Source organism: Dromiciops gliroides, chromosome 3 (genome assembly GCF_019393635.1).
Source record: "Dromiciops gliroides isolate mDroGli1 chromosome 3, mDroGli1.pri, whole genome shotgun sequence".
NCBI lineage: Eukaryota > Metazoa > Chordata > Mammalia > Microbiotheria > Microbiotheriidae > Dromiciops > Dromiciops gliroides.
The window spans coordinates 129,870,338-129,889,054 of NC_057863.1; the positions used below are offsets into that span (position 1 = coordinate 129,870,338).

The 18,717-nt window shown below is 39.7% G+C and overlaps 1 protein-coding gene across 2 annotated transcripts in view; it reads left to right on the plus strand.

The window, feature by feature from the left end:
* Positions 1-11,995: 11,995 nt before the first annotated feature.
* NDFIP2 (Nedd4 family interacting protein 2) overlaps positions 11,996-18,717 on the plus strand; it is a 116,659-nt gene continuing 109,937 nt past the window's right edge. For both annotated transcript variants that reach the window (XM_043994516.1, XM_043994517.1), the window contains exon 1: positions 11,996-12,262. In XM_043994516.1, coding sequence (XP_043850451.1) covers positions 12,221-12,262 — 42 coding nt within the window. In that variant the 5' untranslated portion in view covers positions 11,996-12,220. The remainder of the gene's footprint in view (positions 12,263-18,717) is intronic.

Sequence of the window (18,717 nt, forward strand, 5' to 3'; positions counted from 1 at the left end):
CAGGGCTGGTGCTTTATCCACTGCGCCACCTAGCTGCCCCCCCCATTCACCTTTGATAACTGATTTGCCTCCTTTCCTTAATAGCTAACTTCAATTACTTACCTGTCTTTTATTAATTAAGTGATAGCCAGCTGATTGCTGTATTTTTATTAAGGTTTTAAAAAATTGCTTAGTTTTAAAAGGTAAGTATCTTTTTCTCATTTTCTATATATTGATCAACAATAATTTTTTAATCTAAATAACCAACAACCTTGAATTTATGAGACTTACCAGGCATCTTTCCCAACCCTAGAATTAAGCAGAATTCTTTCTATTTTGCAGCTGTGTTTAATTTGTAATATTATAATATACCAAGATTGGAGACTAGTTTTCAGTCCCTTGTCATGGTAGAAAAACCTACAATAAGGCATTCAGATAATCATAGGTGAGATTTTGTTTTATTTTGTTTTTTTGTGGGGCAATGAGAGTTAAGTGACTTGCCTAGGGTCACACAGCTAGTAAGTGTCAAGTATCTAAGGCCCAATTTAACTCAGGTCCTCCTGAATCCAGGGCTGGTGCTTTATCCACTGCACCACCTAGCTGCCCCCATAGGTGAGATTTAATGTCCTCACATACAGTTCCCCCCCCCCATTACTTGCTTTTATTAGAACATTCCTCCGGTTTCTGAATGATATTAAACTTGGGATATACAAGGATATTCTTCTGTTACTGTCACACATTTAGAAGATTTAAAAGTCATATTGAAAGCAAAATACCTCATGAGTTATGTCACAATACAAGCATATTACTTATTGTGTCTAATGCTATATATAGTTTTGTGTTTCTTCATTGTCTTTCATCATAAGATCTGAGAAAACACTGCAGATAATAATTAAGCTTCTCTATGATGTAAGATATATAAATTCTTTTGACAAATAGGAAAACTAAATCATGGTAAAAACAGCTTCCTCAAACTAACAAAATTGGTAGATGCCTAGGGAATAGAACTTAGCATACTAGACCTAAGCTACCCCTTAAAATTACCCTTAAGTATAGACTGGTTTATGAATGTCACCTATATGTATTATATACTATAAACTTTGCTTGTAAATTTACAGTAATTATTTGAGTAAACACTGAACATCAAACATGAAAGAAAGGTATTTACATGATATCTCTGCTATTGAAAACTTGATTTTTAAGCAATTTATGAAAGTGTTTTATGTGAATGTTAGGCATTTTATAGTCTATTATAAATTCATTAATATTTTATATTAGAGTCTCTGATACTTCAGATTATTGCAAGACTTCAGAAAAAATGTTGAAAAGTTTGGCTAGTTTTTCTCCCAGATAATGTTAGTGGGCATTTCTTGTGTCAATCAGTTGTAGTTCTAAAGTTTATAAATATTTTTCTTTCTAAAAAAAAAACTCTAATAAATCTTTAACCATTTAAATGTTAGAAAAATAAAGAGGTTTTCAGTATTTTTTTGTGGGGGCTGAATAATGAAATAGAGGTAGTGGGTACTTCTTGAACTTGTAATTGCACTAATTTTTCTGCCTTCCCGATGATGGTAAATGGATTGGCAAATGAGTGACATGATTACTGTCCTTTATTTAAAGCACCACAGAAGCAAGCAAGCAAGCAAACAAAAAACCAAATAAAACCACCCAAAATATAATTACATATGCTATATACATGCTTGTTATTCAACATATACAGGTAAATACAAAACAATTTGGGGTATGTATAGCAGTGGGAGAAAACACTAACAATAGATTCAATAAGAATCGTCTCCCATAGAAAGAGGCACTTAAGCTTTGAAGGGAGAAAGTGATTCCAAGAGGAAGAGGTGAGGAGGGAAAGACTTCTTTCTAGTCATGGGTTACAGATAGCTTGTGTAAAGAAATAGAAGTGGGAAACAGAAAGTTGTATGTGTGGAACATCAAGTAGGACTGTTTGACTAGAGTATATGACAGAATTAAGTAAAAATCACTTTGGAAAGTTATGAGTAAGATTGTGAAGGTTTTAAATGTCAAAAAGAAGAGTTTGTATTTTATCCTAGAGATAATATTTACTTAATCTTTTTGAGCATTGGAGTAATGTGGTTAGACCTGTGCTTTGGAAAAATCTATTTGGCAATTTAATGAAGATGGTGGCTGTATGAATGAAGAAAAGACATTGGATGCAAGTTATGTTGTAGAATCAACAAAACTGGACAAGGGGAGTGAAGTAGAATGAAGAGTTGAGGATGACTTTGAGTGTGAACTTGAGCAACTAGAAGTATTACCCTCTGCAGAAACAGAGATGTTGGAAAGTGGTGGTTTTAGGAAGAAAGAAAATGAGTTTAATTTTGTATGTGTTTAGTTTGAGATGTTTATGGAAAGTCTGGGGGGAGATGTCTAGCTTGCATTTGGTGACATAGAGATGAAGCCCAGAGGAAGAGTACAGGATAATATTGTGGTAAAATTAAATTTGGCTGACTCTTTTGGGAGGGGCCACACCTGGCCCGCCCTGAAGTTACGTATATTACTGATGTCTGAAGGAGAAAACCTCTCTCCATAGGCAGTTGTTGAAGGACCTCCCCTTTTGGGGGAGGAAAATTAGATGCTCACTGAGGGGAGTCTGAGTCTTTTCTGGAGTTCTCTCTCTTTTTTCAGTCTTCCTCCCTTCCAGTGGTGTGAGCAGCAGCAGCAGCAGCAGCAGCAGCAGCAGCAGCAGCAGCAGCAGCAGCAGCAGCGGAGTCATTCAAGCCTGGTTGTAAGTTGTGCTTTCCATTGAAGCTACAAGCTCCAGGTGGTAAGGTACTCTGTTCTTTTAAATAGCCTGAGGTTAGAGCTAGGAGAATTATCCATATTTCTTTTTCCTTATTTCCTTGTTTTTGATTTTATTAATTTCATCTTTGCTGTTTACTTTATTCTCCCTAATAAAACATCTGTGGAACAGAGGGTGTAAGGCTCCTTTCTTATTGGCCTGGTAGAAATATCTTAAAAGGCAGTTTCTGAGGGGAGGGAGCTTTAAATCTAGAGGTCCCTCATTATCTCCAGGACCCCAATATTTAGGCGAGCCACCCAATTAACTCTTCATATATTAAATTTGGCCCCCACAATATGTAGATTTGGGAGTCATTTGCAGAGATTATAGTTAAATCAACAGGAGCTGATAAGATCATATGGGGAGAAAATGTGTGTGTGTGTGTGTGTTTGTGTGTGAGATAGAAAAAGTGCTCAAGACACAAAGAGAGTGGAAGGATAAGGGTCTGGCAAAGAAGACTGAAAAGGAGTAGTCAGAGAAATAAGAAGAGAATTAAGAGAGAAGAAAGTCACAAAAACCTAGGGAGAAGTTAATTCCCAGAAAGAAAGATTTGATAAATGCTTACTTTATAGCATTGTGCTAAGGGGATACACAGAAAAATCAGAGATGCTTTGTTCTCAAGGAACTCATTCTAATCAGGGAGACGTTACATATAGCAGGAGATTACAGCTACAAGTCAGATGGAAGTCCTATAGTTCTTAGGGTTTGGTGGCAAAACAGATAGTAATACATCTATTTGATACCAAAAATGTTTTTCATTTTGAGCCACTTGATAGTACCTGGGACTTTGGTGGTGAGAATTTTCTTTTCTATGTCTTCAATAGCTATAATTAGTGATGATATGGAGACTTTAGAACCTGCAGAAACACTTGCCAGATCACATTTCCAAAGGAAATGGACTAGAAGAACCAGTGAGTGGTGTTGGAGGCATTGCCATTACCAGAGCTCTTGGGCTTATCTGACCATTAATGGCGGTTGGCAGTGATTAGTTTTGGTGGTTCTGAGGAAAATGGGTACTTTCTCCACAAGGATTGTTTTCCTTAATGGCTGTGAGGGCCAAGGAGGAGCCATAACTTGTGGTCTGGGATCATTGTTATTCCCAGGACTCTTTGGTTCAGTGTTTTGGGCTGTCTTTACTGAAATTTAAGGGGAGGTGGTAAGTCATGTTTTGACGCCCTTTGTACATGCTGCTTTCTGTCTCTCCCTGAGGATCCTGTACAACTTCAGGAAGGGGTGGTCAATAGTATCACTCACTGCAGAAAGCTTCATATTAAGGAGGAGAATTTAGAAAAGGCCATTGAATTTACTAAAAGAACATTGATAAATGTGGCAAGAGGAGTTTCAGTAGGGTTTGGAGTCACATTGTAAGAGGTTGAGGAGTAGAAGGTGAGGAAATGAGGACAATGAGTGTAAAAAGCTTTTTCTAGGAGTTTGACTATGAAAGGGGAAAAAAGGTACAGGTTAATAGTTTAAGGGTATATCTGAGTCAAGGAATTTTTTAAGGTGGAGAAGATAGAAATACAAGGTGAAGAAGATGGATACAGGAGGCAGCATGCACAAGATGGGTCAAACTATTTCTACTACCTCCCTTCAGATTTCAATGGAAAAATTTACAGTGTCCTCCACACCACTAGTTATGCTTCCTCATTGACCCTCACGGCCATCATTGAGGGGAGCAGGAGAAAAAGAATCAGTAAATAAAGAAAGATGGAAATTAAAGAGTATAGATAATTGTATGGGGTAAAACTTCTAAGAAGACTGAATGGAATCAAAGGCATAAAGATAGCACTTCTTGTCAAGTAGAAGGTCATATCATCTTCTGAAACTGGAATAAAGGAGGTTAGAATGAGGGATGATGTTTATGGAATTTAAGGCAAAGAATTTATGAGAAAGGGGAGCTAGCAGTTTTCTGTCAAGTATGAGCTAAAGTTTTTCTGCTGAGAGGGGAGGAGAAGAAATGGGTATACGGGGTCTTGAGAAAAGAAGAGTTTGACCATATCGTAGGGAGTATAATGATTCAAAATAGAGAAGAATTGAAGGATTTATATGTAGCCATGGAGTCCAATTAAGATTAAATAAAATAGGAGACAGCTAGGTGGCCACAGTGGATAAAGTACCCAGCCCTAGATTCAGGAGGACCTGAGTTCAAATCCAGCCTCAGACACTTGACACTTACTAGGTGTGTGACCCTGGGGAAGTCACTTAACCCTCATTGCCCCACAAAAACAAAACAAAACAAGACTAAATAAAATAAATTTGTATTGGACCCATGATAAGTCGAAAGGTTAACTATATTGTCAAGATTTTGAAGGGAGGGAAGTAAGGTCAGAGCTTAAGTGATAGCCTAGGAGATCAGGGAGAAGTAGGGGAGGGAAAGTAGAGGTTATGTTGAAGAACCTATAGTCTGACATGTAGGGATCCTAACTGTATACTCTTTGATGACAGAGAAGTTCTTCAGGATGTAAAAGGGAGAGGTGAGAGGGTAGAGCTAAGGGCTTTGTGGTTTGACAAAAATCCATGGATCAAAACTCTGAGAGAGAAATATATGTCTAGAGCAGCTACAATAAAAGAATGTGATAATTAAATGGCAAACAAATTAGAGTCAGTGTGAAGTCACCAATCAAAATGGAAGAATATACAGAGCACAGGAATCAAAGGCTAGGAATTACTGAAGTCAGCAGCCTTGGGCAACATGTATTTCATTCATATAGCTTCTGATGGCATGTTCTGAGGAGGGCAGTGCACTAGCTGGCTGATTCTCCCCATGCTAGTCAGGAAGCCCTGTCTTTTATTATAGCCAGCAGTAGGCTTTGACTCAGTCTATATTTCCCACTGAATGTGGGTGGTCCTCAGATTACTGGTATATATGAGTAATTTACAGCCTGTGAGTGTTTACTAGAGGAACTAGCCTGATGCTGCATTCTTGAGCATCCACAGAACCTATTTCCCTCTGGGAAGAAGTCCTCACTTACTAGCCTTCATCCTCCCATACTATAAAGTCTGCTTCTATGACAAAGGTAAGATAACTCCTGTGCTGAGATTAATAATTATATTCCAGTTTTGTTTGTTATTGTGTGGACTAATCTTAGCTATCTTTTTCAGATCTTGAGACCCAATTTCTGGTTTTTCAGTATGAAAACCATCTTTGTTTGTCTGGCTTCAACCTTGAACTCCATATCCCATGCTTTTCTCTCTGCTTTGATCTTCTGGCCCTCCAGCCTCCTTGGAGATCTTTTTTTTTTTTTTTTTAGTGAGGCAATTGGGGTTAAGCGACTTGCCCAGGGTCACCCAGCTAGTAAGTATTAAGTGTCTGAGGACGGATTTGAACTCAGGTACTCCTGACTCCAGGACCGGTGCTCTATCCACTGCACCACCTAGCTGCCCCCTCCTTGGAGATCTTAATGCCAACTCCCAGTCTATTTCCTTTACCATGCATATTGTCTAGTGGGAAAATGACTGGCCATATTGGAGAGTCTATCTTACCTCTAATATAAATACCAGACCGACTGCTCAGATTCTCAGTCTTTTTTTTTTTTTTTAAGTGAGGCAATTGGGGTTAAGTGACTTGCCCAGGGTCACACAGCTAGTAAGTGTTAAGTGTCTGAGGCCGGATTTGAACTCAGGTACTCCTGACTCTAGGGCCGGTGCTCTATCCACTGCGCCACCTAGCTGCCCGATTCTCAGTCTTATGCTTGCTCAGATTCTCAATCTTGCTGGCATCTAGTTTCCCAGATATTTTGGAAGCAACCTTAGTTTTGCTCTCAAAGGTCATAGAAATTATTTGCCTTTCTCAAGGCCAATTCAATAAAATGCAAAGATAGATACATTTAATATGTTTGTCCCATGAATAAAATATTTATTTTAGTCTCTAGGGGAAATATAAAAGTTTACATAAGACAGTTCTTACCTTCACAGAACTTATAGTCTCTTAGAGAGATATGATGGATACATAAATAATGAAAATATACAGTAATGAATGAAGAATTGGACATGACTGAAACAACTGAACAACAACAATGATACTGCATAAGAGAAATGCAAACAAAGGGGTATGTGTGGGCTAAGAAAAAGAAATAGAGGTCATTATTAACTTGGTGGAGGGGAGCCCTTAATCAGTAAAAACCTTCTGGAAGTAGTTGAATTTGAATTAGACTTTAATGGATGGATAAAAATTCTGGTGGACACTGAAGGGATTTTAGGCAGAGACAACAATGTGAACAAAGGCATGGAGGCTGAAAAAACACAGGATACAGGTGGGTGATGGTGAGTTAAAGTTGTACCAGATGGTGGAAGGTCTTTAATTTCGTGCTTTTGTTGTAGGGCATTCCTGGATGAGGAAACTTTCTAAGGTCAATATATTTTATGCAAGTTATAGTCTTAATTTTCTAGTGCACTGTGAAACTAAATGACTTGTCTAGTGTCATTATGAGTTGGATGTTGGTCTTGAACTCCCTGGTTCCAAGGCTCTTTCTCCAACTGCTACATGATATTGACTTTAAAGTCAATAAACTTTATTTTAGATGTGTTGAGTTTGAGATGTTTTGTATGAAAAGACAGAACTCTGAAGCTTGAGAAAGAGGTTGGGGAAGAGATGGTAATGAAGCCAAAGGAATAGTGGTAAAGTAGGGCAAAGAGAAGGTAGGGAAAAGAAAAAGAGAAGATATATTCATAGTATTTTATTTTAAATTCCAGATGTGAAAGAGGTCATCTTGCATAAGTAAAATATAGATTTTCCAAGAGTTAAATTTTAAAGTACATGAAGCAAGTCTTAGTAGAAATACTTTGTTTTATGGTAGGGTTGTCAGATCCCACATAGATATGGAGATTATCTTGTATTCTGTTGCCTTGGTCCATTTCTAACTCTTTTGGTACCTGAAATTTTCCCATATTTGGGTCTGGAATAAAAAAGTAGGTGTGAAATGTGTTAACCTGACTTGTCAACATTTGATACCATTTAATATTGAATGTCCTGAAATCAAGCAACCTTATTCCTTGGCTACTTTATCATAAGCAGTAGACTGCACCTAATAAATAAAGGGATGGTATCTGTTGTGCTAGAAAAGTAGGAAAATGACTATTAATATGTCGAGAAAATATTGACATAAAGGAAACATGTTATATGTTTATTTCTTAATGCTAATGTAACAACTTAATCACTGGATCCAAAGGGGCTGTGGCATTTGCTCTGTTCTACCATGGGCCCCATGGGGATGTATGGGGTGTTCTGGGAGGGCTAATAACTCTGGTATAAGGATTTGCTGAGCTCTTTGCAGGACTGCTCATCCACTTTTGGTGTCCACCTGTCACCTAATTCTCATCTGTGGCTCCAAGAAGCTGTAGCATGTATAGAGGCCACACACTGGTCAAACTGTCTTGGCAGACTGGCTAACCAGGTTGAGATTAATCAACAGGCTTCAAACCTGTTGGTGAGTTAGGGGATGTCTACCCCAAGCATGTGAAGACTTCCACTGGCAGAACGAGGGGATGAGAACAATTCGTTTCAATGGCCATGAAGGCAGCTGCAGCATGAATTGTGGAGCACTTAGAGGTTGGTCAGAAATAGAAGACACCAAGGACACCCACTGCATCCAGGACCATTGATAGTTGTCCTGACATTTGTCTGGAAGAGCAAGTGAGGCCGACGACTTTTCACAATTCTGTCTCACTTAAATCCAATTCATATCCTTGTCAAGACATCAACCGTGATAATGGAGAAAGTACTTTCTGTAGTAAGCCAGGCTTATTTCTATACTTCAGGTTAAACAACAATTGGATTTTGTTGTTTTCTTTTTAAGAGTTTAGTTTATAGAAAACTGAGGTTAAGGAATTTGTGTTAGCTAAAGAAACTTTTAGGTAAAGAATGTCTACTAGTCCTTCAGAATTATCCAGATAAACATGCAAAATCATACATTATAAATTCATTTATTACTTACTATCACCTATTAGTCTGCAATTATCAAGTATTCATTCCAATTTAAAGTATAGTAGATAAAAAATTACATTAGAAAGTTAGAACTAGTATTAGAATTTGGGGATCTGCCTTTTTAATGATTCCATTTACTTGCCATGAGATGTTGGAGGTCACACTCAGCATTAGTGTCTCTAATACTTCTTAGCTAGTGAAAATTTCAACAGGAATAACATACTTGGGAAGGCTGTAGACATTGTTTCTGTACATGAAAAACTACTTGTTGAATAGTTGAATATAGAATGATTGGTTCTAATGACAGTGGTATGAGAAAGGTTGCTTTTCACTTCATAATTTGGAACATTGTGACATCTAACTATCACATTATCATTGTTTTTTCTATAAGCTCTAAGAGTGGCAGTAATAAAAAAATTAAAAAGGAAAATTTTAAACAGGTGTTTTCCATCTCCTGTCTGAAAATATGTCTTCCTGCTATTGTCTAACATTCTGGCATGTTTAGATCTTTGGGTCAGCAAAATGTAAGTATATAAGAGCTTTGAGAAGGAAGTATGAAATAGAATTGGTTATTCAAGTTATATTCATAGACATTCTAGTCAGATGCTTGGTTCTGCTCTATCCACATCAAAATGCCTTTGCACTGTGGGGAATACTGAAGTATTGTCCTTACCCTGAAGGAATTTACAATCTCAAGAGGAAACATGATTAAAATGTATGTTTTAATTACTGAACAAGATGGTAATAACTAGGTGTTAAATTACCTTGTGTTGAATCTGAATTGATAGAAGTTGTTATTTCCCACTGATGGAGCTTATTTTCTTGGATTTGAAGTTACCAAATGATGGTAATTTTTATGACAAAACTATAAAAGTGGGTTCTTCTTCCTGTAATAGCAGTACAAATATGCATGGGGCAACATTTCTAAGATCTAAGAGAAATTAGGCTAGGCCTAAAGGAAATAAATTTTGCTAAACAACTTAAATGAAAATAAAAATTTTAAATGACAATAGCTCTGATACTGCATTTTTTTTTCAGGCTGCTATAGTCTTTGCCATTAGATACATCACAGGCTGTTGGAAGAGGTTGGAAATTTTGTGGGCTGATTGGTTCAATAAAAATACATCAGAAAGCTCTTTATCTTTGAATATATGACCTCCATTTAGCCATTTCCTTTTTAATTCTATCTTTCCTGCTGATGATAGAGATGATCTAAGATATATAGGGATCACTGTGTTCAGCATATGAAAAACAGGGAGTTGTGTCACCGTCAATAGGTCACTTTCCCATCCTGGGCTTCAGTTTCCTTACTGAAAAAAGGTGCTGGACTAGATAATTTTCATTTTTTCACTAATGCTTTCAATTAACAAACATTTTTGTCTCTTTTCCACATTCTTTGTTCCACTAAAAAGAAAACCCTGTGACAAATATGAAGTTAAGGAAAACAGATTTCCATATTGACCATATCCAAAAGTATACGTCTCTTACATCATGAGTCTATTACCTCTCCGAAAGAAGTTGGCTTCCTGGAATTGTGCTTGTTGGTTACAGTATTGATGAGAGTCTATATGATTTTTAGGGTGTCTTTCAGTTCTAAATTCTGTTTCTAAGTTTGAGTTGAGATAAAAAAAACGCTATAGAACAATACTCCCACACTACCCCCACTCCTTCCTCTAGGAAGCATAATGTGTGACAGTTATGAAGAAACAATGAGCTATGTGTTGGGTTAATTAATATCAAGATATAACTACTGTTAACCAAGGACATCTTATTTTTATTTGATAGAAACCCACTTCTTGTCTGCCTATGTTGTTTCTTGATAACATAAAGTTTATAAACTTAGTGCACATAGAATTCATAGAATTTGAGGTGGAAGGGGCTTTAAAAGATATTTATCCCAAGTCTTTCAATTTACAATTGAGGAAGCTAAGACTAACAGATTTTTCCTCAGTTACACAGGTAGCCTGTCAAAGTCAGAGATTTAAATCTGGATCTTCCTGACTATGTCTAGCCCTCTATCCATTTTTATTGGTATGTTTAACCACTGAGGATTACTAATCATCTGTTTCTATAATAAATAATAGTTGACATTTACATAATCACTTTAAGATATTGAGCACTTTATATGCATTACCTTATATTGATCCCTCACAAAACCTAGTGAGGGGGAAAAAACTATTATTATTCCCATTTTACAAATGAGAAAACAGAGTGGATAAAGCACCGGCCCTGGATTCAGGAGTTCCTGAGTTCAAATCCGGCCTCAGACACTTGACACTTACTAGCTGTGTGACCTTGGGCAAGTCACTTAACCCCCATTGCCCAGAAAAAAAACAAATAAAATATATATTTAAAAAAAAACAAATGAGAAAACAGAAGCAAGCAAATTTAAGTATCTTTCTACTAATCGAATATTCATTTGTCAGATGTTTAGGTCTATTTGGAAATGTCCTTGGGTATCTTGCTGAAAAAGTAACCTTACCTCACTCTAGCTTTTCTCCATGAAGCCTTTGGAAAACTCCTTGTATTTTTCAGGGATGGATCAGTTAATCATCAAGCGTATATCGTGCCCACTATGTCCCACACACCATAGTAAGCAGGGAGCAGGGGGATACATAGATAAAAATGAAAAGCGCCCTTGTCCTCAAGGACCTTACATTCCGTCCTACACCTACACATTAAAGTGTATACAAAAGAATAATACAGTGCTTTAAGGTTTGCAGTGTGTGTGTGTGTGTGTGTGTGTGTGTATGGGGGGGGGGTTAATCTCTAATTGCACCGAGACTTTTGGGACACCCTCTATCATCTCATTTGATCCTCACGACCACATACATCTAGTTAAGAATGCTGAGACGGACGGGTTAAATGTTTTGTCCGCTGTCAGATGATACAGCTAACTAGTATCTGACTCCCAAGTTTAGCACTCTATCCACTGCTCCACCTGTTTTGTTTTGTTTTTAATGTAAAAATAATTTTTTTTTGGGGGGGGGGAGTGGGAGGTCGGCAGGGAAATCTGAAGAGGCCTGAGATAGATGTGTGGGATCTATCTGGATTAGTCGGGTGTGTGTGCGTGTGGTGTGAACGGAAGGAACCCGTCAAGTCTAACCGTGGCAGGTAATAAGTTCCACTCTCTCGGCCACGGCCCACGCGACGGATAAGCCACCCCCGAGACAGCTCCTCCTTCCCCCTCTACATCCCCCTCTCTAACCAGCAAGTCTAACCTCGATCTGGAAAAAAAAAAAAAAGAGCCACCAAGCATGCGCATGTCCCCGAGTGGCGCATGCTTAGTAGCTCAGGCAGGTTCCCGATGAGGACTGCAGCGCCTCGTCCTGACCACGGACAGCGCGGAGGTCTCGGCAGGGGCAGGAAGTGAGTCTGCTCCGTCAGGAGGCGGCTGCGGCGGCGGTAACCTAAGTGTCTGAGAGCCCCGGGATCTCCGACGCCCCTCCTTCCCCACTCCCTCCCAACCCTTGCTTAGTCCAGGAGGTTCCAGCCGAAGAGCAGGGATGGATCTTCACAAGCCGATGGCTACTCGCCGCTACCAAGTGGTGAGTGAACCCGACCCTCCGTCCCTCCCTCCGTCCCCTTCGGGGCGAGACCTCGCTTCAGGAGCTGTCCCCCGAGTCCGGGCCGCGCAGCGGGAAGAGACGCTCCCTTCGGGAATCCGGTCCCGGGCTGGGCTCGGGGCTCGCACCCGGAGCTCGAGCTCGCGCTTGCGCTCGCGCGCGCTCTCTGCCCCCCCCCCCCCGCCGCCCCCGCCCCCGCCTTAAAATCAGTTTTCGTGTCCCGGCTTCTTCCCTGCCTCCCGAAGACTTGGGTGCCTCCGGAGCTTCGGGCACCCGGCGGAGGGGCTTCATTCTGGGAAAGGATTCTGCGTTTGGGAAACTCCGGGGAGGGCGGGCTGGGGGCGGGCAGGTACTTGGGCGGCGGAAGCTGGGTGGGGTAGTGGAACTGAGTAAACATCTGGGTGAAGCATTCGACTTCTGTTTTGGAGCATTTTTACCCCCGCTGGAGTTGCCCGAGACGGATTCTGACTCTGCCTTAACGAGATTGTGGACTTTGGAGTTAGAAAGACCCGGATTCGGAATCCTACCATTCATTGACCCTTGCCAGCCGTGCGACGGTGGGCACGGTTCCTCGGTGTCCGAGCCTCAGTTTCCTTGTCTGTAAAATGGAACAGTCGTAGTCGACTTCCACTCAAAAAGGGAGGTTATGAGGGCTCAAGTGAGAGAAATATATTTGTAGATGGCTTTGCAGACTTTAAAAGAGCCATATAACACCTATTATTAGATTTTTTAGGTTGGACCTGAGATTTTTTTCCTTGGGAAATCTAGCAGTTTAATGTACCATTTATAATCTGGAGCAAAAGTTCTCAGACTTTTAGTTTTTCAGGACTTCTTTACATTTAAAAAAAATTCTCCTCCCCAAGGAGCTTTCGCTTGTCTGAATTATATATATATATATATATATATATATATATGTCTGTGTGTATGCATATATCTCATTGTTATGAATATAATTTTGACTTGGAAGACTTCCAAGGGTCCCTGGACCGCTTGTCCAGAATGGCTAATGTAGACTTCCAGTTAAGGTTGAGGGAAGTAAATCTCTTCCCCATCTCAATAACTTCCTTTTTCATTTCCCTTTCTTTTCCCTTTTTTCTTGCCCTTCCCCTCCTTTCCCCTTATCTTTTCCCTCCCCTCCCCTCCGTTCCCCTCCATATTATTCTGTTTTATACATAGATTTTGTCATGTGTTAGACATTCTATGGTGCAACTTTTCCCATCGTAGAACCTACTTTAAAGTTGACGTAGACTAATAGTTTTTACTTCAAAATTTAATAAAGAACACAATGTGTTGTTCCATAAACTTTTCTTTGTGTGTTTTTAACATTTTTATTTAAAAAAAGTTTTGAGCTCCAAATTCTATCCCTCACCCCCCCCCCCCGCAGTAAGCAAGCAGATATAGGTTATACATGTGCAATTATGTAAAACATTTCCATATTAGTCATTTTGTATAAGTCCATAAACTTTCAAGACGTAAAAGCATTTGGATGGGGGTGGGGTTGGGAGAAGCTGAAACGCCATCACATATTCTTTTTTAATGCTACAATAGAGTGAATTGTTGCACCATTCTTAAATCTTTAAAAACCTAGCTATGTTACATCGTTTATGTCTCAGATTTCACCTTTCACATCTATTTGCTTTGCTTCTCTAAGGATTACCCATCTTGTTTCATTCACCATTTATTGTTGTAGGGCATTGACTAGTCAAGTATGTGTAAATGCTCAGAAAGATCATAAGTACAAATTGTAATTGGGTTAGTTATTTTATATAAAAGTACATTAAAAGGGGCAGCTAGATGGCACACTAGATAGAGCACCGGCCTTGGAGTCAGGATTACCTGAGTTCAAATCTGGCCTCAGACACTTAACACTTACTAGCTGTGTGACCCTGGGCAAGTCACTTAACCCCAATTGCCTCACTAAAAAAAAAAAGTACATTAAAAACTTAAATGACACTTAGGTTTTCAGCAATCTAAAAATTTCTTTTAATAGTCCAAAATACCTTCCAAAAAATCCTATTGCTTCTTTCAAGACAGTTCTAATACTGCCTCTGTTTTTGGAGGGCCTCTCTATTTTGTTAGTGAACTTCATCAGTTTTAGTATTATACTTTAAAAAATATATGCATTTTACAGAAATTAGCAAAAATACTCTTAAACAGAAAAATAGTTTCCTTTTTTTTCTTTTTGTCTTTTCAAATTCTTATCTATCAAGTTTAGGATCCTGAGGCTGATCTGCTTCAGAAGAGAGGCATATACAGTGAAGAAATTAGAGAGCTTTTGAAGCCTTGAATTAGATAAAGATAGCAGGTAGTTCCAGCTAACCCTGGGGCATTGTCTTGCATCCTCTCCTTTCTCTAATCTTTACTACTTCCCTTGGTGATCTCACCAGCCCCAGTAGATTCCTTATCATTCCTATGCTTATGATTCTCAGATCTGTTTATCCAACTGTAACCTCTTTCCTAACCTATGGACTCAGATGTCAGCTGGTTGTTAGACATCTCAAATAGGATGTCCCATAGACATCTTAAAACTCAACATGTCCGAAATAGAACTCGTTGTTTTTCTCTTTCCACTCCAATCTCTAAACTCTTCCCTCTTCTGAATTTCCTTAGCAATGTTGAGAGTACTACTGTGCTCCCTGTAACCCAGTCTTGGAAACTAGGTGTCATCCAGGACTCTGTACTTTTCATTCCCTCCTCCCCATTTCCAATCTGTTGCCAAGTCCTGTTGGTTTACCATCAAAACACCTCTCATATGTGCCTTCTCTCTGACACTGTCATACTCAGCTGTAAGCTATGCTCTCCTTAGCCTGGACGATTTCAGTAGTTTTCTGAGAAGGTCTGACTATGACAACTCCTCCTCCACCCCCTTCAGTAAACTCTCTTGGCTCCCAGTTGCCTCCAGGATCAAATATAAAATCCTCTATTTGGGATTTAAAAGGCCTATATAACATGGCCCCTTCTTATCTTTACAGTTTTCTTATGCCTTAATCCCTCCTGCCCCCCCCCCCCCAAGTGACTCATGCCTCCTAGTTTTTTCTCAAAGAAGATTTCATCTCCCAACTTGGGGCATTTTCACCAGCTACCCCTTATCCCTATAATTTACTCTTTCCTCATCTCCTTCCATCTCTCTCTCTCTCTCTCTCTCTCTCTCTCTCTCTCTCTCTCTCTTTCTCTCTCTCTCTCTCAGGTTTTGGACTGAGCAATGAGAGTCAAGTAACTTGCCCAGGGTCACACAGCTAGTAAGTGTCAAGTGTCTGAGGTCAAATTTGAACTCAGGTCCTCCTGAATACAGGGCCCATGCTTTATCCACTGGGCTACCTAGCTGCCCCCTGTTTTCATCTCTGCTTCAGATCTCAGCTAAAATCACACTGCCTTTCTCAAACTCCACCCTACATGCTTGTTACTTTCCTCTTTTGGTTAGTTCCAACTTATCTTGTATATATTTTGTTTGTATATAATCCACAAGTGTTCTTTTTATCAGTTCTTTCTATGGGGGTGAAAAGTAAGCTCCCTCATTAGTTCCTTGGGATTGTCTTGGATCATTGCATCGCTGAGAGTAGTTAAGTCATTCACAGTTGCTCATTGAACAATACTGCTGTCACTATGCACAATGTCCTCCCAGCTCTGCTCACTTCACTATACATCGATGTTCATTAGTCTTTCCAGGTTTTTCGGGGATCATTCTGTTTGTCATTTCCTGTAGCACAAGACTATTCCACTACAATCATATAGCACAGCTTTTTCCATCATTCCTCATTTGATGGACATTCCCTTGATTCTCAATTCTTAGCCTCCACCAAGAGTTGCTATAAATATTTTTTGTACAATTTTTCTCCCTTTTTTCTTTTTCATGATTACTGTTGTTAACTGTTTCCCTTCCATCCTATTCCCTTCCCCATGGTATTTATTCTATTATCCATCTTCTTTCATCCTATCACTCTTCAAAAGGGATTTGCTTCTGTCTGTCCCCTCCCCAACTCTGCCCTTCCTTCTTTTGCCCCTCTCTTTTTATCCCTTTCCCCTCCTATTTTCCTGCAGGGTTATAGAGATTACTCCACCCAATGAGTTTGTACATATCCTTCCTTGAGCCAATTCTAGTGAGATTGAGGTCTTTGAGCCAATTCTGATAAGTGTTAGGTTCATTTACTGCCCAGATTAAATATATTACTCCACCCAGTTGGGTGTGTGTGTTAGTTCCTCCTTGAGGCAGCTCTGATGAGTTTAAGGTCTTTGAGCCTTTTCTGCCATTTACTGCCCTGCTGCTCTCCCCATCTCTTCCCCACTCCTTAAGCCTTTTCCTGTTCCTTCTATGTAGGATTTACCTCTGCCCTTCCCTTCACCCCTCAATTTAACCCTAAAGATGTCATCACCTAGCTAGGTGACACAGTGGACAAAGCATCACCCCTGGACTCAGGGGTGTCCCAGCCAAACCTGGCCTCAGACACAAGACAGTTGCCCACTGTATGACCCCAGGTATGTCCCCCAGCTCCAATTTTTTATGGTTCTCTAGGTCTTGTATTTGAAAGTCAAATTTTGCCATTCAGTTCAGGTCTTTTCATCACAATATCTGAAAGTCTTCTTTTCATTAAAGTCCCATTTTTTTCCACTGAAAGATAATGCTGAGTTTTGCTGGGTAGGTGATTCTTGGTTGTATTCCCATTTTTCTTTGCCCTCTAGAATTCATATTCTATGCCCTCCGGTCCTATTAATGTAGAAGCTTCAAGATCGTGTGCTATCCTGACTGGGGCTCCACAGTACTTGAATTCTTTCTTTTTGGCAGCTTGCAATATTTCTACTTGACCTGAGAGCTCTGGAATTTGGCTATAATATTCCTAGAGTGTTCCTTTGGGATCTCTTTCTGGAGGTGATCGGTGGATTCTTTCAGTTTCTATTTTAGCTGTCTTCTTCTAGAATTTCAGGTACTTTTCCCTGAGAATATCTTGGAAGATGGTGTCTAAGATCTTTCCTTGATCATGGTTTTCAGGTAGACCAATAATTTTCCAATGATCTCTCTTGGACTTATTTTCAGCAGTTTTCCCAGAAGATACTCACATTGCCCTCTATTTTGTTATTCATTTAGATTTGCTTTATTGTGTCTTGGTTTCTCATAAAGTCACTGGCATCACATTTGTTTCAATCCTCATTCTTAGGCAATTATTTTCATCAGAGAGCTTTTGTACCTCCTTTTCCATTTGGCCAATTTGACTTTTCAAGCTGTTGACTTTTTTCTCACGTCTTTCCTGCATCACCCTCATTTCTCTTTCCATTTTTTCCTCTACCTCTCTAACTTTATCTTCAAAGTCCTTTTTGAGCACCTCTATGGCCTGAGACCAATTCATAATTCTTCTTGGAAGCTTTAGATATAGGGCCCTGATGTTGACATCTTCCTCTGAGGGTTGCCCCTTGGTCTTCCTTGTTACTGAAGAAACTTTCTATGGTCCTCACCTTTCTCTGTCTGCTCATCTTGCCTGTCTTTTACTTGACTTTTAGCTCCTTAAAGTGGGGCACTGTTTCCAGGCTGCAGTATCTCAAGCTTAAGAAGTCCCAGGTGGTAAGATTTTACTTGCTAATCAACCAGCTTTGTGTGTTGTGGTTGTTAGCTCCGATGACTCTGTGCCCCTCCCCCACCTGGGCCTACCTCCTGGTTCTCAGCAGGGGTGAAAAATCCAAGTTCTGCCTCAGCACCAGCATAGACCCCTGTAGTTTCCCCCCTGCCCAGGGCTCAGCCCTCTCACTAGACTGTGAGCTTAGTTCCAAATGACACTGGCGCTTCAGCTGATTCAGAGGCTCTGGGGGTCTCCTCTGGTGAGGCCTTCCTGGGACTGGATCTGTGTCAGGGTGACTGTAGGGTTGGCCTCGACTCCTGTATCAGCAAAGCAGCTCCCTCCTTCTGACTTTCCAAGTCGTTCTTGGTTAGAAGATGACTTCAGTACATTCTTCTGTGAGTTTTGCTGCTCCGGGCATTTTCCTATGGCATTATTTGGATGTTTTTTGGAGGGATTGTGTCATGAGTTTGAGGGCTCACTGCCTTTCCTCAGCCATCTTGGCTCCACCCCAGAACTCCTATTTTGTTTGTATACAGTTATTTGTATGTTAGCTCCCCCATTAAACCATGAGCTTCTTGAGAAGGGCTTTTTTTTTTTAACCCTTTGTGTCTCCAGCATACAAATTTCACAGTGCCTGACATAGTAGGTGTTTAATAGGTGTTTATCAACCTAACATATCCAATACTGAGTTTATCTTCTTCCCTTATGACTTCTCTATTTTTTATCAATGGAACCACCATTTCCCCAGTCTCTAGGTTGAAACTTTAGGATTATATCTGATTATTCATTTAAAAAAAATCTCATATTGTGCCTATTATCAAGTCCTCTGATTCTGCCTCAACATTCTTTTTTTCTGTTCCATTGTGGGTTTTTTTTTTTACTTCAGCCACT